This window comes from Sturnira hondurensis, unplaced genomic scaffold, assembly GCF_014824575.4.
Source record: "Sturnira hondurensis isolate 20B ecotype Veracruz unplaced genomic scaffold, ASM1482457v3 Scaffold0017394, whole genome shotgun sequence".
NCBI classification, from domain to species: Eukaryota; Metazoa; Chordata; class Mammalia; order Chiroptera; family Phyllostomidae; genus Sturnira; species Sturnira hondurensis.
In genome coordinates, this window is record NW_028090025.1 from 8955876 (window position 1) to 8981914 (window position 26039).

Consider the following 26039-nt stretch of genomic DNA (forward strand, 5'->3'; position numbering starts at 1 on the left):
TCATCAGAAAAATGCAAATTAAAACCACACTGAGGTATTACCACACACCTGTCAGTATGGCCCTCATCAGTAAATCAACAGACAATAGTGTCGGCGAGGATGTGGAGAAATGGGAACCCTTGTGTCCTGCTGATGGGATTGCAAAATGGTAGAACCATCATGGAAAACAGAATAGAAATCCTTCAAAGAATTAAATATAAAACCACTATGTAACCCAGAAACTCTACGTGTGGGTATTTATCCAAAGAAATCCAAAACACTAACTCAAAAAAGATACATGCAGCCCTATGTGCACTGCAGCATTACTCACCATAACCAAGATATGGAAGCACCTAAGTGTGCACCAACAGAGGAGTGGGTAAGGAAGATACAGAGAACAAACTGATGGCTGCCACATGGAAAGGAGGATAAAAAAGGGTAAGGAATTAAAAAGCACAAATTACCAGTTATAAAATAGTCACAGGGATGTAAAGCACAGCATAAGCAACACAGTCAATATCTTAATAACTATGTATGGTGTCAGATGGGCACTAGAATTATCAGGGGAATCGATCGCTTCCCTAGTTATATAAATGTCTAATCACTATGCTGTAAACCTGTAGCTAAAAAATTTTTAAAAAGTAAACATGTATTAAAGGACTAAAACATCCGATATAAAATTAACACTAAGAAATGTACTACTACTTTGCTATAGTTATGCTGGTATTTATATTTTTTCTGAATAAACATGTTATCAGTGATCCAGAGCAAAAGAAAATATGGAAGGACATCAATCACTAAAAACTCTTTTTAAGGCTTGAATTAGCTAATCTGTTCACCTTTGGTCATTAAAGTGATTTGATACCTGCCAGACAGAAGTTTCCTTTGATGCCCAATAAATCAAGAACAATCTTGATAATATAATTAAATAATTAGCAGGAGTACTTTGTCTTTGCATTTATTTCAAGACATTTTTCTTTTTATGTGTAGAACTGGCAGATAACTGAGGAAAAACTGGGGCTTTACAGCCATGGCCTACACTTTAGGGTTGGTACCTTGGAGTGCAATAATGTTCTTTCACAAAATGTCCTGTGGAACTACTATCAAAGATGGAAATTTGTCGGAGGAATCCTCATCCAAGCAAGTATACATTTATATTTGTGAGCTCATAAAATGAGCAAAGAGTTTCTAGAGACCTGGTGAAGCCACACAGGATTAGCCACAAAGAGTTACAGAAATGACGTGTACTTGAGCTAATGATGTACTTGCGTACTTCCTCTACTTACTTAGAGGAAGTAAGAACTTACTTAGAACTTACTTAGAACTTTACTCCTCTGCTTAATTTACATGTTTACAATCAGAAAATCTATGAGTGAATAAAAACACTGCAGTACATCCAGACAATGGAATATTATTCAGTGCTGAAGAGAAATGAGTCATGAATAAGGCATAGAAGAACCTGAAATGTATGTTACTAAATGAAAGAAGCCAATACAAAAAGGCTACATACTCTTTAAGTTCAATGATATCACATTCTGGAAAAGGCAAAACCATGGAGACAGAAAGAAGATGAGTAGACAAGAGGAGTTAGGAGAGTGAGGCATGAATAAGCAGAGAGCAGAGGACTTTTAGGTCAGTGAAACAAACTAGTCTGTATGGTATCTCAATGACAGAAACACGTCATCACATATTTGTTCAAACCCACAGAATGTCCACCACCAAACGTGAACCCTAATGTAAAGTGTGGACTCTGGGTGACAATGATGTGTCAGTGCAGGTTCACTGATTGTGCTGTTCTGGTGGGGATGCCCATAGTGGGAAGTTTGTGCCCGTGTGAGAACAGGGTATACACGGAAACTCTGTGCTTTTCTCTCAATATTGCTGTGAACCTAAAACTGCTTTAAAAAAAAAGCCTATTTAAAATAATTTTAGCCCTGGCCAAGTAGCTCAGTTGGTTATAGAGTGTTGCCTTAATACACCAAGGTTGCAGGTTCAATCCCCAGTCAGGGCACATACAAGAAGCAACCAATGAATAAATAAATGGAACAACAAATCAATGTTTCTCTCTCTTTCTCCTTTCCTCTCTAAAATCAATAAATAAAAATATTTTAAAATATTTTTATTTCAAATAAAATATTGAAATAATAAATAAATATTTTATTTAAAAAATGAAGCCAAATGAAAACGTTTTCAGATAAACTCAAACCAGGAGAACTCACTGTCAGCAGACGTGGACTACAAGAATCCTAAGGGAAGTTCTCCCAGCTGAAGGGAAATGATACCAGAGGGAAACCCAGATCCTCAGAAAGGAGTAAACCAGAAACGGTAAATATGGACATGAATATAAAAGGCTATCTTTTTACACTCTTAATTTCTTTAAAATGTGCTCAGCTTTTTAAAGCAAAAACTACAACATGTTGTGAATCCACAGCATTTGTAAATGTAGTAATAGGCTATTACAACTATAGCATAAAGGTTGAAGAAGGTAAATGACACTACAAGGTTGCAAGGTTGCTGCATTTCACCTGAAGTGATACGATTATTAACTAACTAGACTGAAAAGTTCAGCATGTATATTGTGAGTCCTAAAAAAAAAAACACCAAAAAATGCAAGAAACTGCGGGGCAATGCAAAGGTTCCGTGTCTTAATAGGTGTGTGAGTTACCTGAATATACACACTTGTCCAAACTGCTGGAAGCGTGCACTTAACATATGTGCGTACCACCGTATACAATTTTTATCAAAAATTTAAAAAATGTTTTCTTAAAAAAAAAGCACCTGGCTCTGCATAGTTAGTCAATAAGTGTTAGTGACTATTGTTAGCATTCTGCTAAATAACAGAGTATCAATTTAAGAAGTACTGTTTTTGAACATGCTTCTTTCCTTCTTACCGTAGGGCCTTATTTATGTAGCACATGCGTGTCCTCCTTCCTGGGACATTCTCGCCTCCCACTCTTCCCCTGAACAACGCCTACGCACCCTTCGTTCTTCATCTCCATAGCATTTCCTTTGGGAAGCCTTGCCAGACACTCTCTCACCAATGGCCAAATTAAGATATCCTGTCACTTGCTCCTGTGACATCCTGGACTTACTTCTGTAATTAAGTTGCACTTACTGGCCTATGAGACTGTACGATCCATAAGGGCACTGGCTCGGTTTCACTCACTGCTGGATTCTCTATTCTCAATGCAGTGCCTGGGTCCCAGGGTGCTGGAGGCAAAAGCCAGCAACAAAAGGCTCCAAGACCTGTTTTCTCCATCCTGACATACCGTTTCGCTCTCTCCAAGTCATCATTTGCTTGCTCCAGCTCTCGGATGTATTTCTGCAGCTGATCTTTAATTGCCTTCGTCTGGGCTAGGTCATCCTCTAAGGCGGAGATCTGCCGGTAGCCTTCGGAATGCTGCGCCTCAAACTTCTCCTGAATGACAAAATCAACAGTGAGTGAACAATTTAAGACTTCCGATAAGCTCTGGTTATCTCCCCCTTCCCTGTCATCTCCTTAAAACACCGAAGGCACTCCTGTTGTAGCAGACACGTGTTGTTTTTTAGACACTGCGCTTCCATTCCCCTTACTCTCCACAGTCTGCCAGCACCCTGTCTTTTTCAGGGGAGTTACCTCTATTATCACAGCGTCTTCGTGGGACCAGTCCTCCCTCCCACCACACTCACTGAAAAAGCTTCAGCCTTCCTCTCCCACCCTCCTGCCACAGCCAGGGATCATGCCTAACTGTAGTCCACAGAACCTTTTCTCCACAGATGTGGACTCTTAAGCACGTGACAAAAGAGGGCAAAACAGGGGGCTCTCACGTCTAGAGTGCTTCCTGCCTCCCAGCCCTCTGAGCATCTTGTATCTTGCCTCCTCCAAAACCTGGTCCTTGTAGCCTCTGGTGTCAAGAAGCACCCAACTACCTTCAAAGCAATCACTTTGCTCAAGGTGTCCACAGCCACAGAAAGCCACATAAACCTCTCCAAGCCTCGTCCATGGGGGCAATATGATTCCATGTCACATGACATCATGGATCACAATGACTTTGGCTGCATGTGCCACAATAAGGGCAGGACATTGTGTACTCAGTCTGACCATTGTTCTCACTTTGTGATCCAGAACCCTCCCCTGCAGCATGGGGGAGTTAGAAGAACTTCTGGACCTCTGGGAGAGGGGAGAAAGGAAGGAAGGGAGGGCGGAAAAGAACAAAAAGGGGGGAAAAACCTGTTATAAATTATGAAAGGAAGCTTAGTACTTTCCAAGACCTAGCAGCTAACATTTATCATTCACTGCGTAGCAGCCTCTGGGTTCAGTAGGCTGATTACACTGCCTCACTTAATGTCATGCTCAGAGATGTGGGGACTGAGGCTCAGTTATTTAATTAGCCCGAAATCAACTGGTAGCAAATAACTGAGCCAAGATCCAACCTGAGGTACCTGGGCTCGTTCTCTTGAAAGAAAAAAAACAAAAACCAAGTATGATAAACTGCCCTCACCACTTCAGGCCAGGTGATAGAGCTGTCAATCTCTCTCCCTTTTCCCTTCCCTCTCTCCCTCTCTCCATCTTCACCAAACACCCTTACTACATTTCCTTCATCCACACACACGAAAGAAAACACCCACTTCCCACAGGAAAGGCCCAAAGTCTAATTAGAAAGTTAAAAAAAAAAAAGGCAAACTCCTTTCTTTCCTTTACCCAGTTGAGTAAACAAAGCTGTTGCTAGAATGACGTAATGGTGTCTAGGTCAGAGAGGCGTGGACAGTCAGTGTGAAGGGCAACACCCACAGAACGATCAGATTTACAGGGTGAGGACTTGGAGGGCATGCCACATGCTCAGTCTGCTGTGTCCCCTCTGATACTCCGCTTCCTGGCTATGAGCAGAAGCAGCGTTCCCACAGAGGCAAGCAGGGCCCGTGCACAGCCAATTCCCAGGCATGGCTCTGATGGCCTCATACCCTTTAGGTGGGTGCATCTCCAGATAAAACAAGAGGGTGCAGAATCCTAGGTGATTAACCTAAATTCAAACTCGGGTTCTCAGAAGATGCAGTTAACGGGCTTCTCCACCACCATAATGATTCAAAGGATGTCCTTTGAACTTGTGGACATGAAAAGCTGTTGCTGACATGTTGTGCTTTCATTTGGGGCTAATTATAATGAGCTGTCAGCTGATGGAGGCATCAATAGATGCTCTGACTCCTTACAGGCTTTTTAATTCAACTTGTGATGAATAAGCCAGTTATCAAGAGGCTTATTCAGTTGAATACATTTCTCTTAGGTGACCAATATGGGCTGGTGGTACTTTGGGTATTTCTATTTCTTTCCTTGTTCTATGCTCCAAGTCTCATGGATCTGTCACACGGTTGGAATGAAGGTCTTCTACAGGTTCAAAGGCTGTTTTGAAGCCGTTACTTACTTAGTAATAGCTTGATATTTATTCAGCATCCGTGGAGAGCCCTCTTCCCTTTCTAAATCACTGGCCATACCACCGATCTTCCTTCCATAGTTTTCCATTCCCGAGGCCTCTCAAATTTAGGAACTACAAGTTCTCGATGTCTATGGCAGGGATCAAATACTAATGCCTGCAGGGGTCAGTCTGTTAACTAAATGAGTGAAGTGGGCTGCAGGTAAGAATAGAGAAGGTGACACTTTATCCTTCAGTGCTGGAGGTGGGGGAGGGGGTGCAGCAGTAGGGACTGGGGTGAACTGCAGAATGCTTGCTCTGTCTTAGCAACCACTACTCAGCTTTTTGCTGCTATGGAAGAATGAAGGCCTTGTGTCGCCAGATCTGCCAATGCTCAAAGGAAACAGGAACTCCAGATTTTTACAGCCTTACAACTTCGAATGTTGATATTAAAGATATAAATTTTATTATCAAAAGAATAAACTGTAAACAAACCTCCAACTCTAGTTACTAATAGCATGTTGAGGTATTTTACAGGCAGTGTCTAGATGCGTGCAATTCACTTTGAAATGCACCAAATCATAAGACAGAGTGATGGATGCACAGATACATAATAAAAAGTATGGCAAAGGTTACTGGTACAGCTTGGGTGGCAGACGTAGAGGTGTTTACTGGGAAATTCTTTCAACCTTGCTGTGTACTTAAAAACCTTCATGATAAATGTTGAATAAAAACCACTGAGGCAAAGCAAACAGCATCTATGGGCCAGACTAATCTGCAGACAGCTACTTTGAACTCTGGGGTCTACAGCATAAAGGCTTGACCTCTACTCCTCAGCTTCCATGGTCTTTGGGGTCTTTCCTCCGACCCTCCCCATCTCTCAATCCCCAATCCATCTTTTGGTCTCACTTCTTCCCATGCATCAGTAAAGCAGGACTCTCAAGGTCCACCTGACACTCATCCTTGTCCATGTCCGTGGCGGGTCCAGAAGACCTCTTTATCAATCCTGGGCACCAAGCCACTAGCTCTACACACTCCCTGCCCACCCCATCTTCAAACACCAGCTCAAGTCCCTCCCCAGTGGTTCCCTGCAGCTGTTTCCAACCCATGTAGACCTTTCTCTCTCTCAGGAGGATCTCATGGTCAGTAATACATAACTGAGCATCTTTTCCCTAAGTGCTTCCTGTGGTTAGGTTTGTCTTCCCCAAGAAGCTTCCAGAGGGCCGGTAGCACATCTCTTTCCTTCACACCCTGCCCTGGCCCACACTACGGGGCCTGGGCGCTCTCCCAAGGCAGCTCATCAAAATTTACTTGAGAGCTTTATTAAAAAGAGAGATAAATGAAGAGATATGCAGACATGCTGGGGCCCCACCCAGACTTAATGAGAACAGCAGTCTTGGGCGGGGGTGGGTTCCGGCCTGTCTGGTGTTTACAAAGCTGGTGAGGTGACCTGCCTGGCAGCGAGGACGGGCAGCCACAGTCTCTTAAGGAACAGAGCTACACTCAGTGATCATGTGCTAAGCCCTATAGAAGAGCCAAAGGGGCAGTCTTTACCCTTTTAGAGCAGTGCTTCTCCAGATACTTAGCCATGTCTGGAGGTATTTTTGGCTCTCATACCCGGGAGGCCTGCTACTGGCATCTAGTGGGTGGATACCAGGGATGCTGCTAACCATCCTACAAGGCAAAACTCAGCCCTCACAATGAAGAACATTTAACTGGCCTCAGATATCAATCGTGCCCAGTTGAGGAACCTGCTGGCACTGTCCAACAGAACTTTGGCACTGTCCAACAGAACTTTCTGTTATGACGGAAGCATTCTCCAGCCTCTCTGTCCAATAATGAGACCCACTACAGACATGTGGCTACACAGCACTTGTGTAGCCAGTACAACAGCAGAATTGAATTTTTACTTATTTTATTTTAATTACTTTAAATGTTAATAGCCACTTGTGCCTGGAGGCTACCATACTGGACAGCATTCCCCTGGACCTTATAATACAATGATCAACAATTCTAGGAACACTTCGTACTCTAAAACTGTTTACTTTGCACATGCCTTATTACTATAGACAATCCAAGAATGGCTCTGGGGACATGTGTGTGACCTGCTTCTCACAGAGCTCCTGACTCATAAAGAGTTCAACTACTACATCCACCCAGAAAGCCTGCAGGTGGGAGTGAGCCCAGGGCACGGCCCCCCACTCTGCGGGACTCCCTTTCCCAGTCACACGCACCACACTAGAAGCTCGTCGCTACGTGACTGCATTTCCTCTCACCCCCTCACCTTGATGGTCTCTAGCTCCATGCGAAGGCGGTTATTTTCTGACAGGAGATCCCTGTTCCTGGTTTCAATTTGTTGTAGCTGTGTCTCCAATTCAGCTTCATATTCTCGGCTCCCCTCCTGGAACTCTCGGAGCTCTTCTTGTGTATTCTCGGCCCTATAGCAGAATTCCCACATGTCAAATAAGAATATGCTGAGCAACTACATAATGCTAAGTCTTACACACGAATCAGCACTTTATTCAACTACCTTTTAAGGCAAAAACTACTATTATCCTCATGTTACAAATGAAAAGATGAGGTTTAGACAAGATGAGTGACTTGTTTCAAGGTCACATAGGAAGTCAGAAACCCAGCTTGGACCTGAACCCTGGAACGCCTGGAGCCAGAGACATTTCTTAATCAATTCACTCTTCATTCATTCATTCATCCAACATATATTTTTGAGCCCAACATGTAGTAAATATACTTTGGATTATGTATCCTCTTCACATTTATTTATAAGTAGAAGTTGGGTTATTTATAATATAAATATGTCACTATCACACCACTGTAATGTATCCATAAAGAAGACCATGCCTATAATGATGCCTATAGAATATCATACCTATCGAACAGAATATACAACTTTTAAAAAAATATTTTACTTATTTACTTTTTAGAGAGAGGGAAAGGGAAGGAGAAAGAGTAGGAGAGAAACATCAATGTGTGGTTGCCTCTCATGTGTCCCCCACTGGGGACCCGGCCAGCAACCCAGGCATGTGGCCCGACTGGGAACCGAACCGCCGACCCTCTGCCTCACAGGCCCGTGCTCAATCCACTGAGCCACACCAGCTGGGGCAAAATATACAACTTTAACATGGACAGTGACGATATCAAATTTGTTAAAGATTTTGCTTACCTTGTGCTAGCCATCAATTCAAATGGAGACTGCGGTCAAGAAATCGATAAGGCTGAGACTCAAAAGAATTAGGAAAGGCCATCAAGAGCAAAGATGTATCACTAGACACTAAGGCTAAGATCATCCATGTCTTTGTATTCCCAATTATTGATACTATGTACAGATGTGGAAGTTAGACAGTGAAGGAGGTTGATCGTAAAACAACTGATTCATGTAAAATGTGGTGTTGGAGGAGAGCTACACAGATACTCTGGACCACCAGAAAGACTATCAGGTGGCTCCTAGAGCAGATTACATCCTGAAATAGCGCTGGAGGCAAAAATGACAAAACTGAAGCTACTTTAGATACATCACAAGAAACAGGATTCTTTGGAAAAACAATAACCCTGGGAAAAATAGAAGGCAGCAAGGAAAAGAGGAAGTCCAAACATGAGATGGACTGACTCCATAAAAGAAGCCATAGGCTTGAATCTATTGGAGCTGAGTAGGTTTGCTCAGGACAGGATATTGTGGACAGCATTCACTCAGAGTTGCCAGTAGTTGGAAACCAACTCAGTGACACATAAGACACACATAAAGTGTCCCTACCCCATCCCAGTTCTAGCTTCTCAATCCTTAAAACTCAAGGGACATTTTTTTAAAATTTTATTTATTTTTTAAAGATTTTATTTATTTATCTTTAGAGGGGAAGGGAAGGAGAGAGGGAGAGAAACATCAATGTATGGTTGCCTTTTGTGCGTCCCCTGCTGGGAGTTGGCCTGCAGGGAACTGGCTTGCAACCCAGGCATGTGCCCTGACTGAGAATGGACACTTTTTTTTTTAAACACCAGCCTGCATTTAACCTTAAGTCAAACTAAGAACAAAGAAATTTGATGAACTGAAATAAGACTTCCACAAAGAGATTATGAGTCCATGAGAAGTAAAAGAAACAGGACTGAACACATACACACACAATTCCCAGATATGGGCACTGAAACACTGGTTTCAGATTTTACAATCTGCAACAACCCATTTTGCTAGGCACGGGGAGTTCCTTCCTCACACACAAAGCACTCACTGGATATGGCATCCCGGAACTGATAAAACCCTGCCAGAAAATAAGATGGGAAGTAGTAGTTTGCTTAGGAACACAGGCTCTGGAGTTCGAATTCTAGCTCTGCGACTTACTGGCTGTGTGACCTGGCAAGTTACTTGTCTTCACTGAGGCTCAGTTTCCTCATTTGTAAAATGTGTTGATACTGGTTGTTTCATAGGGCAGTTCTGAGATTTAACTGAGATAATATATGCAAAGCCTTCACAGTGCTTGTCACATAATATGCCCCACCCCACCCTGCAAAATGACTGCTGCTATCGTTATGGGAAGAAAAGGCGGGTGAACTTTGGTGAACTGACCTTTGCTTGTAGGTCATTGCCAGATCTTTCCAATAGTTAGCATCTTCTTCCTCAGAGCCGAACGTCTTCCCAGAGTCCTCCATCATGAAAACAGAAGAAGAGGTCACTCTTTTTGTGGCATAGTGTCTAGGAAAGACAGTTTTAAAATTATTATTCTGGTTAAATACCTGAACATTACTGGGGGGAAAATTCCTGAACTTTACATTGGATTAAATAATAATACATTGCCAAAACACTAAAACTAAACCAAGACAAAATACAGCCCACCAGCATGTTTCATTCCATGGAGAGATAAAACTGTCAGGATTTGCTGACTTACCACACTGGGAAGAAGGGAATTAAGGAAAAGATGGAGGCAAGGACATCTTCTGGGACTCTAGCTTAGGCAACAGGGTGCCAACACTGTCCCCATCACCAGAGATGCAGAAATGCAGAACATCAGAAGGAAAATCTCCAGGGCAAGGGGATAATGACCCACGTCTGGGACATTATTAGTCTGACATGCCCGTGACACATCTAGATGTGACACTGAATCTGAAATTCAGGTAAAGTCTGGGCTAACAATACAAATTTAGGAGGCATGAGTTTGTAGCTGGTGCTTCCCTTTCTCTTGTGACAGAGCCGCTGGAAGACCTAAGGAGGACTATTTCTGGAACTCTGAGGAATGCCAGTATCTGAAAGGGGGGCAAGGAAAGAAGTGGTAATCGGAGGAGAGGAGAAACAGAGACATAAGAATCAGGAAGAGCCAGCTGTCCTGGAGTAGATGGTTTCAAGGGGGAAAGGGGAACATTCTACAGTATCCACAAAACAGAGAAGGTGGTAAGATAAGGATTGGAAAATATCCACCAGACTTAGCAAAATGTTGGTCACTGGTAATGTGAGCAAGAATAGTTTCAACACAGTGGAGGAGGGAGGCAGAATAAACTGGGTGGAGGAGTATGTAGGAGGTGAGGAAGAGAAAGTCCACAGGATTTTGGAGAACTGGGTGTGAGGAGAAAGGGAGACAAATTTGACAGTAGCCAGAAGAGAGTGGAAGATAGGGCCTTGGCTCTGAGGGCTTTGAGACAACCAGAGCAGAGGTTAGGAAACATACTCTATTCTATACTACATATTCTATAAACAATCATCAGTTTATAGACTCCATGCTCACAGAGCCTCTGGATGTAACAGCTTATTTTCTGAATTTATTTAAGGCTCTGAGCCTGTTGAAGGTCATCAGGAATCCAAATTAGATGCCTCCAAAGTCCCTTCCTTCCTTCAAGGGACCTTACAGTCTGCAGTATGTGTCCTTGGGAACAAAAGAATGAACACACCCCTCACTTTGCAAGACATAACCAACAAGCTGTATTTTGGGCTAAATCTTTTAAAAACCATTCTGTTAAATCTATTAGTGATGGCACGGACACCATCACCAACTTCTGGATCCCAGGCAAAAGCTGAGTAATACCTATACTCAAGCACAGCACTTACTGCTAACTCTGCATTTGCTACTACCCACATGTGCATCTTCTTTCTCTCCTAATTTCTCTCCCTTTCCTAATTTGGAGAAAGTATGCCCTGTGCCCTCCCACCTTCCCCCTTCTGGAGAACAGTTTCTGTGAAAACTTGATCTAAGCAGAGAAGCCAAATGGTATAGAAAGCTGTCAATTACTAATTTTTTTCCAGGTCAGAATTCCTTCTTCCATCTTTCTGTAACAGCACCCCAATATTCCTTTGGGGGAACTGACCCTACACTCACTCCATGAGGTTCAGAGGAACTGGACATCCTCTTTTGTATCTGGGAGAAGGCACAGGATTACTCACTCCTCCAGAATCAGTAACGGGCTCGGGGGTGGGCCTAACCAATGCTGAGCCAATGACAGAGATCAGCCTCATGAAAGGTGAACAAATCATTGGCTCAGGTGTGGGCTTAACTCAAGGTGAGTCAACAATAAGTGGGCTTAACTCAAGCTAAGCCAGTAAGTGTCTAGAACCAGACCTTTTGCAGAACTATTAAGAAACAAACTCTTTAGAAGTGTTAACCAACCTTACTGTAATAATCATTTTGCAATATACATTGATATATACATAAAATCATCATGTAGTACACCTTAAACTTACACAATATCATATGTCAATTATATCCATAAAGCTGGGGGGAAAAGAAAGACACGAACTCCCTTTTTTCCACTAGGATTTGTTAGATAGCAGGAGGTGAGCCCAGAGTGCCAATCCTCATTCTATCATGAGAGAAGACAGCCTGAGAAAGAGGCCAAAACATTGGAAAGCAGGACCAAGAGGTGGAGAGACTGGGTCCTGATAATACTGTTTGAGCACCCAGTTCCAGCTGTCCCTAATTTATGATTATGAGAGATAATTTACTCCTGTTCTTGACTGTACCAGTTAGGGTTGAATTTCTGTCACAAGAGAGTTCTAGTTAATATATAGAGTGACAGATCTTGTTTGCTGAAAATAAATAGAATGGAGTACCTACAGTAAATAACAGTAATTAAGATGGTGGCGGTTAAGAACAAACTTGGGCCCTGGCTGGTGTAGCTCAGTGGATTGAGCGCGAGCCTGCAAACCAAAGGATTGCAGTTCAATTCCCAGTCAGGGCACATGCCTGGGTTGCAGGCCAGGTCCCCAGTGGGGGACGCACGAGAGGCAACCATACATTGATATTTTTCTCCCTCTCTCCTTCCCTTCCCCTCTAAAGATAAATAAATAAAATCTTTAAAAAAAAATAAAAAGAATAAACTTGGGTATGGTGCTCCCTGCTCAGGCCATACGCTCTAGTGAGTCCAGGTCGCAGCTAATATGCAGTCACCAAACCAACATGCAGTCACCAAACCAACGTCTATAGTGTCCAGAGCACAGAGCCTATGCAACTCTATGTTAACTGAGCACTGTGTGGCCACTAAAGGTCTTATTAAGGACAAATGCATGGCACGAGAGGAAGTCTGGGGACAGTAGGGTGAGAAAGTGAGGAACCAGGAACAATGAATGTACACTGACTTTTCTGCTCTTTGGAAAAAGATCATGTTCAAGGTTCAACATAATTCGTCCCTGTCACTTCTTTTAAACATTTTCCACCCTCCTCCCCTCCACTTTCTTAGGTTCCAGCTACACCACCTTCTTTCTGTTCCTTGAACACACCAAGCTCACCCTACCTCAGGGCCTTTGCACTTGCTATTCTCTCTGCCTGGAATGTTTTTCCTTCAAATCTCTTCTCAACAGGTTTCCATCTTGCCACTTAGATCTCAGCTAAAACGTCTTCCCCAGAGAGACCTTATTTGAATACCAGCAAATACCCACTTCAGCCCTTCACTATTATATTAACCGCCCCCCCATTTTTCACTTTATATGTTTTGTTTTCACTTATCTTCCCTCACTGGAATGTCAGTTGTTGAACACAGGGACCTTCTGTCTTTTATATCCTTCATACCTAGAATAATGCCTGGAATCTAACAGGGATTTAATAAACGCTGTGGAACGAATGCACATAGGAGAAGACAGAAACTAGCCATTAGCTAGAAGGGAATATGACATTAAGGAAGGCATGAAGCCAGAGGCCCTCTGAAGGTCAGTTTATAATTTACATCTGTAAATACTACAATGCTTATCAGGATGGGGAAAACCTCTCCCTCAGCACCTGAGCACCATCTGCTTAATGGGAAGGAGTTGGAGGAGAGGATACCATGTTTGAAACTACTCCTTCTCCCCATTTTTCCATGGTAAAGAGTGTCTGGTGTACTTACTGGAGTTTAATAACCCTGATCCTGCACTCTTGTGACAGATGGTGTTTTAAAAGGGCTTCTTAAAACAGTTACCATGGCCAGTGAGCCTTAAAACTCAACTCTCAGGAAAGAAATGAATTTGTGATGTTCTAGGAGGCCCTTCCTTCTAGGAGAAGGGCTCTGATTATAACCATGCGGACAGGAAGGATCTAGTTTCTGGACTTCAGGTTCTGGGGAGAAACTACACAGAGACCTGAGCTTATGTCACAGCCTGTACAATCTCTGTCTCCTTCGGCTAAAGGGCAAAAACCACAGGCCTGGCATTTCAACCAAATGCCCTGCATTTTAAAAGCAATCTTTAGGGAAGAAAAAAATATATACTACAGGCCAAGAGAGAAGAAGTAATGGCTGAACTTCACTATGTTTTAAAAAGGAAGTCTTAAAAATGTAAGTTTCCTCTGCCACATGAAAATGTCTCAGAAAGTTCCAATGTGAATTATTCTTCACAGAAAGCAGGTAAGATGACTTGCAGAGTTTCCCTTCTCCCAGCATTATCTATTGAATTTTATCATCCCCTTCCATTGGCTGTGTGCTGGGCATTTAACAAGTCAGCTTCAAATGACTTTATTCCTTTTAAGCCATTCAACTGTAAGAGTAAGCAAGACAATCACTTGGATTCTTAGAAGAAGCTGGAGCAGAAACGCTGTATCTTGGGCATCTCCTTTGGTGCAAGTGAACAGCAGAGGCAAACTAGACCCAGTGCAACGGCAGGGGTACAGGGGACTGTCTTTAAATTCAAGTTCGAGGTCTCCCTGGGGTTGTAAACGGACCGATTAGAAGTCCAATTCACTTATTCATTTGGCCCACAGTCTTTTAAAAGGCACTGTGACAGGCAGATGTTAACTCTTGTTAACAGTGTATACAATGTTGTACCCACTATCTTAAAAACGGATAGTGCATGCATTTATTTCATCTGTGCTACAGGCATTCAATCTACTAACTTGTGTACTCAATACACCATTACATCGTCGAGCCCTAGCATCATGGACAAATCCAATGGGTACCTCAACTGTATGTGATACAACACGCAAGAAAGAACAAACTAGGACAAGTGGTTTGAAAAGTATCTATTTTCTGTAATTAGATCTACTATTCCTACAAAAATATATCTCGCTATATGTTTTTAGCATGTTTTCCATGATTAAGCTTAGCAGAGAAGTCTGAAAACACACTTGAAACAAATACTTTTGATTTCAAAACTAGAAAAAACAAAGCAATCTCTCTTGGCTCCCCTGTGAGTGAAGAAAGCTGGGGCATGCTGGTTAGGATGCAATACACACCTATAAACCATCAGGAATTAACTCACCATCCTCTCCACCCCAACCTTGGGCCAACTCCTTCCCAATCAAAACAAATGGAAGAGCTGAAGGGAAAGGGAGAGAAAGGTGCCAAATGCCAGCAGCACGTGCTTCAACAGCTTTTATGTTATGAAGCAGGCTTTGCACTTTGCAGAAGTGACATCACTGGGGCAAGATCAGTCAGGAATCAGCAAGTCTAGCTTCTGTCTTTGTACTTTCGAAGCCTATAATGATCACTTTTAAAAACAGGCATGCAAGGACAAACACACAAGGCTGCACACACCATTCACAGATGTGGAAACAGGAGAAACTGTCAACAGAGGACTGATTGGAAAACTATGCAGTTGTTAAAAAGAATAATATGTCCTAAAATGGAAGAAAGTTTATGTTAAGAAAGGACATTACTTTTACTTACAAAGCTGTCTCCCTCTGCATACAAAGGGTCTGGAAAGATGTACCAGAATGCAGGCAAAGCCGGCACTAAGATGAGAATTTGCACCTGACACATTACTACATACATTGATTTTTACAGTAAGCATATATTGCTTTTGACATCTAAAAAAATATTTTATTTATTTATTTTTAGAGAGGGGAAGGGAAGGAGAAAGAGTGGGAGAGAAACATTAAGGTGTGGTTGCCTCTCATGTGTCCCCTACTAGGGACCTGGCCTGCAACCCAGGCATGTGCCCTGACTGGGAATCGAACCGGTGACCCTTTGCTTCACAGGAATCGAACCAGTGACCCTTTGCTGCAACCCAGGCCTGTGCTCAATCCACTGAGCTACACCAGCCAGGGCTGCTTTTGACATTTTAACCCAAACAAAAATACAGAATAGCTATTGTTCCAGGATAATTTTATTCTACAGAACCAAAATGCCAGGGAAAGTTTCTGCCTTCTCCATCCCTTTTCCAACACATCTGAACACCTGTTAAATGCCCGGCACAGCTAGGAGAGGCAGATACAAAACACCTAACATCAGCACTGGGTGCAAACACAGCACTAGTGACTGACACCAACTTTCCATACACCAGTGTGTTCATGTTAGGAAATTATCTTGTGAGGAAAGGGAGTGTAAATTCTCTGGCTCCCATGTTCTAAGGCAAAAGAACACACTTAACCAAAAATGGTATAAAATATACCAGTCAGAGCCCCTGAGACCTAAGGGTATGGAATCAGATCCTCTGGATCTAAGCCTACACAAAAGACACACTTAGAGGAAAGATTTAAGTTTCAAAACTGATTATCAGTGTGTGTATTTGGGTGATATCAGGTAACAAGTGTCTCTGGGAGTCACTGGGATTCAATCCCTCTTCAAAGCATCCTACCCATGTCCTAAAATGCCATCGTATCCTAGAATACACAAACAAAAATTGCACAGAAAACACAAATATCTGCCCAGCGCATGCTACAAAGGCCACTTCTTGTTAAAAGGGTCCTGGGGCTACAAGTACAATAGAAAAGGCACAAGCTGGTACAAACCCTTGGACAAAGAAGTAAGGGAAGTTCAGACCCCCAAGAGGCAGAGAACCTGAGATGACTGAAGAAGATAATGACAGCTTCCCCAAAAGCGGTGTCAAGGGGCTGATGGAGTTTCCCAGGACCTCAGAGAGATACGTAAGCCCAGCCACTGTATTCAAGCTGTAGAATAAGCGTTTTCATCCTGTACCCAATCTGTCCCCAAAGTGCTGTCAGGGGAAATCTGAACCTCCCTGCAGCAGAGACCTGAGAAACACGGAGGGAAGGAGACGGTTCCAAACAAGTTCCCAAACGGAGGGAGGTGGAGGAAGGAACGAGGTTTTTGGAAGGAGGCCTGCAATGAGGGTGAAAGCAGGGTGGGGAAGTGGGTAAGGAGGAGTGCTAAGAGGAACGACGAGAAGATAGGGGCAGCAGAAGGAAAGGAGTGGCGGGGTTTGAGGAGGGGTAAAAAACGGCGTGGGAAAAGAGACTGGGGGTCAAGGAAGGGAGTTTCGGGTAGGAGGGGACAGTGGGACAGAGTATTAGGGCTGCGAGGACTGGAGACGAGGGGGTACAAGGACCAAGGAAGTCAAGGAGGGAGAGGAGGGCAGCAAGAAAAAGAAAGTTGGCAAAGACAAGAAACCGGGCGCGAGGACACAAGTGTGGCAAGGCACGAAGTTAGGAAGGGAGGCTCCAGAACAGCGGGACTTTCGAGCCCAGAGCCCGAGACCGGCGGAGTCCAGGCAATCGGGAAGCGACGCGCAAGCTAAGGGAGCTGCAGGGTCTCTGCAAGGCGGCTGCCGGGGGTCCCGAAAGTGCAACTGGCGAAAGGGCGAGGTAGAATAGTTTCCTACCGGCAGCGACGGTTCCCCAGCGGCCCTCACCCCCGGCGGCGGCTGCAGTTCCGCACTTACCCGGGCTCGGGCGACGTAGACCAGTGGCCACTGCAACAGCAGCGGCGGCTGAGGGCGGTGCGGCCCGGACCTCTGGCCCTCGCCCCCGCCCTTGCGCTCGCAGCCTGCGTTGTTCATTGGCTGCTGCGCCACGGGACAGCGTCCGCCTAGGCCAATCAGAGCCAAGCAGCACGATTTGGAAACTTTTTTTTTTTGCCAAGGCCCGGGCGCGGCGCGGCCACGCGGCATCCCTAAGAACCGAGAGGGCTTGGAAGACTCCGACTGCTGGGCGGGGACTTGGCTTCCCTTTGAGGGTGCTGGTTGCTCCCCAGACACCCGCGGAATGGGTTTGAGCTTGCGGGGCCAGTGCACTTAAAGAAAATACGACTCCCTCCCCTTGACAGGGATTGCATTTTCTCGTTCTTGCATTTTGCCCAAATCAGGGAAAAGGACAAAGATTCAGGTCCGCTTTGGCTAAGCAATGGCTCGTGTTCTTCCCACTCCTTTACACCCTAAATAAGATTTTCAACATTACTACCTTCTTCAAAGGTAGCAAAATTTAGTGCGTAAGACTTTGGTTTCAAGTCTATCTTTGAATCCTAACTCTGCCCCTTACTAGCTGCATGATCTTGGGCAAGGTACTCTATGTGACTTAGTTTCCTTATCTATAAAATGGGGTTCCTGATCTGGTTTCTAAAACAGTCTAACACATAAAATATAATCTATGTATTTGTTAAGTGATCATGATTTTTTAATTGATTACGTATGTTAGGTACAATGCTGACTTCTTGACTTGGGTTTTCTCATTTAACTCTCACAGCAATCCTAATTTTTCACCAACAATTATTTATTGAGGAGTCACACTTAAAGCACAGTAAATGTCAGCCAAGATGCCCATCGTTAAAGAACTTATAGTATCAGAAAAGAAACACATTAAACCAACTAACAGGAAAAGTAAAATAATTTCAGACTTTAATGAGTGTTATGAATAATGCAATGTCATACGATAGAAAAGGACCGGGAAGGAGTCATTTCTGATAAAATGGTCAGGGAAGGCCACCCCAAGAAAAGACAATGGAGCTAAGACCAGGATAATGAGAACCAAAGGAACACTTTCATTGTCCTAATTTTAAAGATGAGAAACAAAGGTGTAGGAAGTTAATGTGTTGCCCAAGGTCTCACAGTTAATAAATAAGAAATCAGACTAAAGCTGGGTCTATTTGATGCCTACACTTGTGTTTTTCATCACTACACTAGAGGCAAAAAGATCTTAGGTATTTTGAAGATTCCAACCACATTCATAGAATGCCCCCTGTCTCCCTCCAACGGTTAAGAGTGACCTCTCTCTAATTCTCTCTTGTTTTTACTCCTCACTAGTTCCTGGAGAAGCTCAGAGACACAAAAGGGAACCACCAGCTACATTAACAGGGTTAAGGAAAGTACCAAAATGTCTTTTGGGAAAACTTCCATGCTGGTCACAAATGCTAATAAATCATTGCTTTCTCTTGACACATTTGTTCTTAGGCTTTCATTCATTGCAGAATTTTATTGACACTCACCATTGTGTGCTGTTTCTGGACAGGGAACAATCACCCCAGTTTACAGATAAACTGAAGCACTAATTGATGAGATATCAATCTGAAATGGCCCTGATCAACTCATGTCAACTAGTTGGCTTTCTTGTATTTTTTAAAGAGTTTATTTATTTATTTATTTATTTAAGGGGAAGGTAGGGAGAAAGAAAGGGAAAGAAACACTGGTGCTAGAGAGAAACATCAATCAGTTATACCTAGCCCATGCCCCAACAGGAATTTAACTGCTGACCTTTTTGCTTTGCATGACGACGCCTGACCAGCTGAGCCATACCAGTCAGGGCAACTAGTTGGCTTTCAATTTCATTCATTTTCCATTTTAAAAAAGGAAGAGGACATTGAAATGATTGTTATTATTAAACTCATCTTTAGGAACTGGAGTTTAGGTAAATGTCATTAGATAAAACCTTGAAATGAAAGGGAATTTTTGGTGTACTTTAAAACTTTATGCTCTCTACTCAATTTTTTCCTTTCCGGTGTTCAGATATGAATGAACAGAGAACTCGGTTTCTCTTAAGCCCTTCTATCATACTTTATCACTCCAAAACTCTACACTTAGCCTAACACAGAAGAGAAGTTGCTGCAGGAGAAACTCCTTTAGTAGCAGCCGGGTTACTCTAGGAGCTGAATTGAATGTAAAGCATTGTACTGCTCAAACAGCACAGAAAGACAGCCTTCGTCCTTGTTTCATAAACATGATTATAATTTAGACAAGGAAAAAAGCTGAAAGCTAATCTTACTCTCTGATAAAAGAGTTTGCCCAGGAAAGAAATAGATTACCAGAGGCTATATTTAAGAAAATATATCTTAAGGAAAATGGTAAAGCACTCTTTCACAAATAACAGATTGTTCTTAGGTTCATAATTATCTGCTACCAATAGCTGGTATACTCTACATAGGCTAGCATTCTATGGAAAACAGTAAAATTGTGTTTCTTTAAAAATTATTTGTAATTCACTTTTCATTAGTATTATATTTCACATGATTTACTCATTTTTATTTACTGCATTTAACCTGTTGAGACCAGACACAACTCTAGTTTTAAAAGAATGCCATATAAAGTTAAACAAAATGTGTCTGCTCTTTATTATCTTCTCTGGCTAAGAAGTTTTTTTTAAGAATCTTTAAAAATCCAATTACTTTCCTTTTTCATATTTTCAGTTAATATGGTCTGTGTTCAGAGATACTCAACTAGAATAAGGAAAAAGAAAAACAGCCCTAAAGAGAAGCATATTTGGTACTTGAAAAAATTATAAAATAAGCTAGAAACAGAGTTGCTTTACCTTCTGTTCTAATTCCCACTTGGAAAATATCACACAGACACAATGAAGATTTACTCAGCAGTAATAAATACCTAAGTGGGAGGATGTGTGTGTGTACTTGTCATCTACCTACTGGAAAATGAAATTCAAGCACAAAGGATTCTTCAGCTATGTGTTTGGTCTTGTCCTCTGTAATATATGTCTACCAGGATGTATTAGCTTCCCCTGAAATTCACCCCACCGACTGGGAATTGCCTAATGAAATTGCCTCACACTTAAGACTCAGGGGGTGCCGGCGCCTATACGCCTCTTTTTGACAATTTCTAGTTATTGATTCTTCTGCAAAGTGAATCTGTCTCTCGGCAATAAACTTTTCCGGAGTATGTCCTGGTTTAAATACGAGATACGTGCTTTGTTTTTCTAATTTGCAACAGGAACTACCGCGGGCAGGTTTGCAAATGACCGTTGTGCTTACTGAGTTAAAAATTTAAAAAAAAAATCTCAGGTAAAAGTAGATTTTGAGGTGAAGGGGAGGCAGGGGAACCAAACAGGAGGTACCTATCCGCTAAAATACATGCTGTTATTTGCTCCCCAAGGCTTTTTCGAGTACAAGATACACTTTTTGCTCGCCCAGCCTGTCACTGGAAAAGTTGTGTTTGACTTAACCGCAAGCTTCGGCCCGGGGCTTTTAAGAATCACGTTTTCTCACTTAAGTCACGAGGACCTCCTAATGGCTGGTGACAACATCCACCCTAGTCCTAGAACACTTTATTTTTGCCAGCTAGGTCATAAGCCTGCGAGAAACCCTGCCGGCTGGAAGGACTTGGAGGTTAGCTCGGTTGGCACTCTTTTCCCCACTCGCCGCTAGGCTGCACTAGATAAAGTACGCCGTGAAAAATAGGCGTCATTTAAAAAAATTTTTTAAGTAGAATCATCACGTGGCAAGACGAAAGCGACAGAGAATGGAGAGACAAAGACACAGAAAGAGAGAAATGAGAGAGAAAACCACAACGTTCCAGTTTTTCATCGAAATCCGTTGTAATCGCCTTTCCTCAAAAGACCGAAAGAACTGCAGTGTATTAAACCCTAGTTGGCAGGTTTTTTCCCCTCGGTTCCACTTCAAAACTCTCTAATTCTCTGCTCTTAGATTCCTTCCACTCCACAACGATAAGCCAAAGTAAAAGCCTCCTTAAATCGGGGGTTTTCGCCAAAAAAGCCGGGGCCGCCCCCAGGGAAGTTCTCTATTTAAAGGTTTATCGGGAGGGGACTGAGCCTGACGAGGCTGCAGGGCCGCGAGGCCCCGCCCCCCCCGGATTCCCAGCACTCCCTGCGCGGAGAGGGCATGGCGGCGGGGGAGGGGTGGAGGAAGGGGCGGAGCGAGGAAAAGAAAAGGGCGTCGGTTTTACGACTGGGGCGGTGCGGTACGGAAGCGGAAGTGGAGGGTGCGCTTGGCGGCGGCGGCGGGGGCTGCGGAGTCGGGAATCAAAACAAAGGGCCTGGAGGGGCGGGGGGAAGGCGGCGGGGTCGGAATGTGAGCGAAGGTGGAGCTGGCCGCTGAGGTGAGTGTGCTGGCACCGCTGGGAACTAGTCTGGGATGAGCCCATTGCTCTGGGGCCACCAGGCTTGAAGAAAGACAGTGTCTCCGCCCTTCCCCTGCCTTTTGCTGGCCGGGATGCACAAGGTTGGCTAGTCTGAGGGGAAGGACTGAGACCCACCAGACATGCCCCTACTAAAAGTTTGGGTTGTCTCCCTTTCGTGTCTGTTCACAACTGTCACTGCTGCGCCGCTGCTGTACTTTGGGGTTGTTTGGCTCCTCGCCCGCACCTTTCTCCGTGCCCCCGATGGGGCCCTCCAGGTATGGAGAGCAACCTTTCCAGAGGGGTTTGCACAGTTGGAAGGTTAAGAAAGGAAGGCGAGGCGGGTGTATTTGCAAACCTTCCCCCCGCCCCCGGCCGAGCACTATGCATGCTCCTCAGTATTTCAACACTGGGGTGTGCAGCCTCTGGTTTTAAGGATAGTGTTGAGTTTTCTTAGGGCTTGAGCCACCCCCACTATTGTAACGGCACACCTTGATACACCTCTTAGAGTTTCCCAAGCACCTTTCTGGTATTACCAAGAGCTCTCTAGTTACAGTTATACCCTTTCAACTTCCTAACATCTCTGAGCAGAAAATACTCTTTTGCGTAGAGGGAGATTGGACCCTTAACGGTCTTCCTAGACATTCACGGAACTCCTCATTCGTTGAGCTATTATCGATATGTGCAAGATGCAGGAGATACAAAAAAGAGTAAGAAAGCATGATCCCTACTGTCGCGGAGTTTATTCAGGTGGCGGAGACAGAGAGTAAAGCAAATAAACAAGGCAGTTTTAGTGAGAAGAGCTATAAAAAAAAGAAATGGGATGGGGTGGTTGGTGTAGGGGTTGAGAACTAGATGGGGTGTTAAGAGAAAAAGCCACTGCTAAAATGTTTACTTCGGTTGTCTTATTTAATCCAAACAACAGCCCTATGAGGGTGCTACTATTATTGTTAGGTGCATTTTACAGATGGGATCTGAGGTTTGAGAGCTTGCGAGTTATCCAAAGCTGCACAGAGAGGAAGCTGCAGAACTGGGGAGTAGTATGCAGACAGTCTGACTTCCAAATCTGTGCTTTCAAACACTATCTGAATTGCTCAGAGATCCCAAGAGATAACGGCAGAAGTGAGACTTAAACTCATATCAAGGAGAACTTGCTTTAGCTCTACTTAGTGGCATTCCCAGGAGTATTTGGGAAAATTTCCAGGTGCAGGCCACTAACAAGCTAATACGTGTGTACTCTCTATTGCTGTGTTGAGCAATACAGAAGGTACTTTGGTGTAGTAGAAAGAAGTGGGTGAGCCTAGTTTGCTCCCTCTCTAATTGTGTGATCTTGGTCAAGTCACAAAACTTCAGAAACTTCTGTTTTTTCCTCTGTAAGATGTGACCAGTTTCTCCCGAGTCTATATCATAGATTTACTGTGGAAAAAATTTACGTAAATGGATCTCATTGTCTGGTTGTTCTCATCATTGTGTCCCTGTGCCAAAGCATAGGCATGCTACATAGCTAAATAGCAAGTAAATATTTGCTGAATGCCCAAATAATGTTAAGTAAAAATGCCTATTAAATTATATTGTACTCTGCTTGTCAGCTCATTTTCAGGACTGGCCTTGAAAAAGTTTACAGGAACATGTTGAAGTTGTATATATCATGAACATTCAAATTCTTATCTAGAGGAGATTGTGGGGAAATACAAAAGTTGTGTTTAAGAGGAAAAACAAGTAGCATAATTTACTAAGACTATGGCAGTTAACTTCATCTTTGTCTCTAAATTAACTCCTAATTGTAAACACCTAGGTAAAATACAAATATTTACTCAGTATGCACTGAGCTGCCAGGCCCTGTGCTTGGCACGGGTGATACTTTGGTGAAAACAAACAGATGGTAGGCTCTTTCATTTTTTTCACCCTCAGTAATGCTGTGAGGGTGAAACAGAAGAGAAATTAGCTACACTTTTCAGAGGCAGAACCAAAAATTCATTGACGTGTTCTAGCTTCCACGTAAGTACCAAATAGTAAATATCTTAAGCTTTGTAGGCCATATAGTCTCTGTTACAAATACTTAAGTCTGCAATTGTGTAAAAATCAGCCATACACAGGACTTGAAACAAATGAGTGTGGACATATGAATTCCATACAGTTTTGTCATAAAACAGTGTTATTTTTTTCTAGGAATTTTAAAAATGTCAACTAGTTCAAAGGCTATTTAAATACAAGCAGTGGGCTGGTTTTGGCTGGTGGGCCATAGTTTTTCTACCCCTGCTTTATGTGATCCTCTGTCTTATACCATAAATATAATACTTGTACAGTCATCTCTCCCCTCACCCTCCTTTGTAAATGTTAACACCGCTTGAAATGAGGATCTTACGAGAGAGAGAGCTAAAAGGAATTCTTATAGCCCTCTCTCTCATGCATCTTTCTGTATTCTCATACATCTTTCTGTGTGCCCAGGTTAAATTTCTGAGAGATAAATTAATAAACTTAAAATGGCCACCGGAGTTAAGAGTAGGTGATTGTTGGGGTGTGACGTTGAGGACTTGGAAATGAGATTCAGTTGTCCTCAGCATTGGCAGGCTGCCTTCATGCCCAATAGCTATTATTGATTTGATCTACTTTCATTGAACTGTTTAAGTGTTGTTACATTGGAGTAGGTATAGCATGTGACCTGAGATTCCTGTGTTAGATTTTTTGTTGGTACCAGATTGCATTTTCATAATAAGTAAACTAGAAATTGGTTTTATTTGTTCTCTGTCGAAATCAAAATCGAAGTCTGTAGAGGTCACATGATTTGAAACTTTTATACTCATCAAAGACACGGTGGGATAAGTTGCTCTTAAATCAGTTTGAAAATCTTACATAATTGATTATGAGGACACAGTAATTCTTTTATGAAAATTACATGCTCTCTGCTGTTAACTTTTTGACTCTCACAAGTAGAGTCTTTAGGGCAAGATGGTTGAGAAGAATTAAGAAAAACTATAGAAAAAGTCTCCTCAGGGATGAAGGAGGTTGTCTCTAGCTAAGTGATGAGAAGTTTCACTCAGGGATAGGCAGGTGTCCAAGATTTGTCTCGTACTTCACTCAAGTATGGCTGTTTATGGAAAAGAAATAGGGCTCATCAGAGTTCATTTTTATGAACTATGGAACTATGAACTTTGGAAGAACTATGGAACATGAGGGATGGAGGATTCGAGAATATTTAAAAATATTGATGTAGTCAAAATTTAAGCATAAATAGTCAACCAAGTTTACCAAATTTTAGCAACATGCAGTATTCTTTGAAAGCTATTATACTTTTTGTTCCTTATGATTTGTCTTGTTGGGAGCCATTACACTATGAATATAGTTGCAGTCTCACATTTTAATAGTAAAATTTGTACTTATGCATATGAATAACAGTAGAATCTTATTCTTTACAGGGTGGAAGAATGAAAGAAAAGAGTGATGAAAGAATGGTGAACAATTTTGTGTGGCTGTATGATGGAAGAAGACGTAACTGAGAACTCCTGCAGTAGAACGCTTGGATGGCTTCAACAAGATAATGATGCTAAGCCATGGCTTTGGAAATTCTCCAATTGCTTTTCTCGTCCTGAGCAGACGTTGCCACTCAGTCCCCAGACGGTAACTATGTGCAAGACTAAAGGCACAGAAATTGCCAGTGCAAATAGCAGAGTGCTCCCTCTGGGGCAGTCTCTCTCCCTAGAGTCTGTGCTAAGATTTCCTTGTGTCTTGCTTATATTACTTCTTGTAGCACATTATTAATAATTCCTGACCCAATGCGAGCATAATTTTTAACACCTGTACTTCACTCTAAGTAACCGTAGATGCTTTATTTTTATTTTTATTTTTTTTAAGATTTTATTTATTTTTAGAGTGAGGGGAAAGGAGGGAGAGAGAGAGGGAGAGAAATATCAGTGTGCAAGAGAAATATCAACCAGTTGCCTCTCGCACACCCCTCACTGGGGATCTGGCTGACAGCGCAGGCAAGTGCCCAGACTGGGAACTGAACCAGTGACCCTTCGGTTTGCGGGACAACAAACACCCAACCCACTGAGCCACACCAGCCAGGGGAACAGTAGATGGTTTGAATATTTGATGTTAACATTTTTGGAAGAAGTGTTTCTCATTAAAGTCACAGATTCCAAAGATAAAATCCACCTTGTAGAATAAAGTTGGAGGAAAGTGTAAAATAGATTTTATGTAACAGTAGCCTTCCAACAGTAGCTTGAGTTTTGAGTCTTATAATCAGG

General features: G+C 42.8%; 2 protein-coding genes across 12 annotated transcripts in view; one reads left to right on the top strand and one right to left on the bottom strand.

Annotated features, from left to right (window-relative positions):
• Positions 1–17490, bottom strand: part of NDE1 (nudE neurodevelopment protein 1) — a 39875-nt gene extending 22385 nt beyond the window's left edge. Inside the window, exons 1-5 of one of the 5 annotated variants that reach the window (XM_037067691.1) lie at positions 17323–17337; positions 16642–16735; positions 9940–10065; positions 7651–7804; positions 3249–3397 (exon numbers count right to left, since the gene is read on the bottom strand). In XM_037067691.1, the coding sequence (XP_036923586.1) occupies positions 3249–3397; positions 7651–7804; positions 9940–10025 (389 nt within the window). In that variant the 5' untranslated portion in view covers positions 10026–10065; positions 16642–16735; positions 17323–17337. Of the gene's footprint in view, positions 1–3248; positions 3398–7650; positions 7805–9939; positions 10066–16641; positions 17155–17322 lie in introns of those variants that run through there. The other 4 variants (XM_037067690.1, XM_037067692.1, XM_037067693.1 and 1 more) reach the window with 4 other exon arrangements.
• A 4178-nt stretch (positions 17491–21668) lies between these two features.
• MARF1 (meiosis regulator and mRNA stability factor 1) overlaps positions 21669–26039 on the top strand; it is a 44847-nt gene continuing 40476 nt past the window's right edge. For 5 of the 7 annotated variants that reach the window (XM_037067767.1, XM_037067770.1, XM_037067769.1 and 2 more), the window contains exons 1-2: positions 21670–21774; positions 25209–25410. In XM_037067767.1, coding sequence (XP_036923662.1) covers positions 25267–25410 — 144 coding nt within the window. In that variant the 5' untranslated portion in view covers positions 21670–21774; positions 25209–25266. Of the gene's footprint in view, positions 21775–21986; positions 22071–25208; positions 25411–26039 lie in introns of those variants that run through there. The other 2 variants (XM_037067771.1, XM_037067768.1) reach the window with 2 other exon arrangements.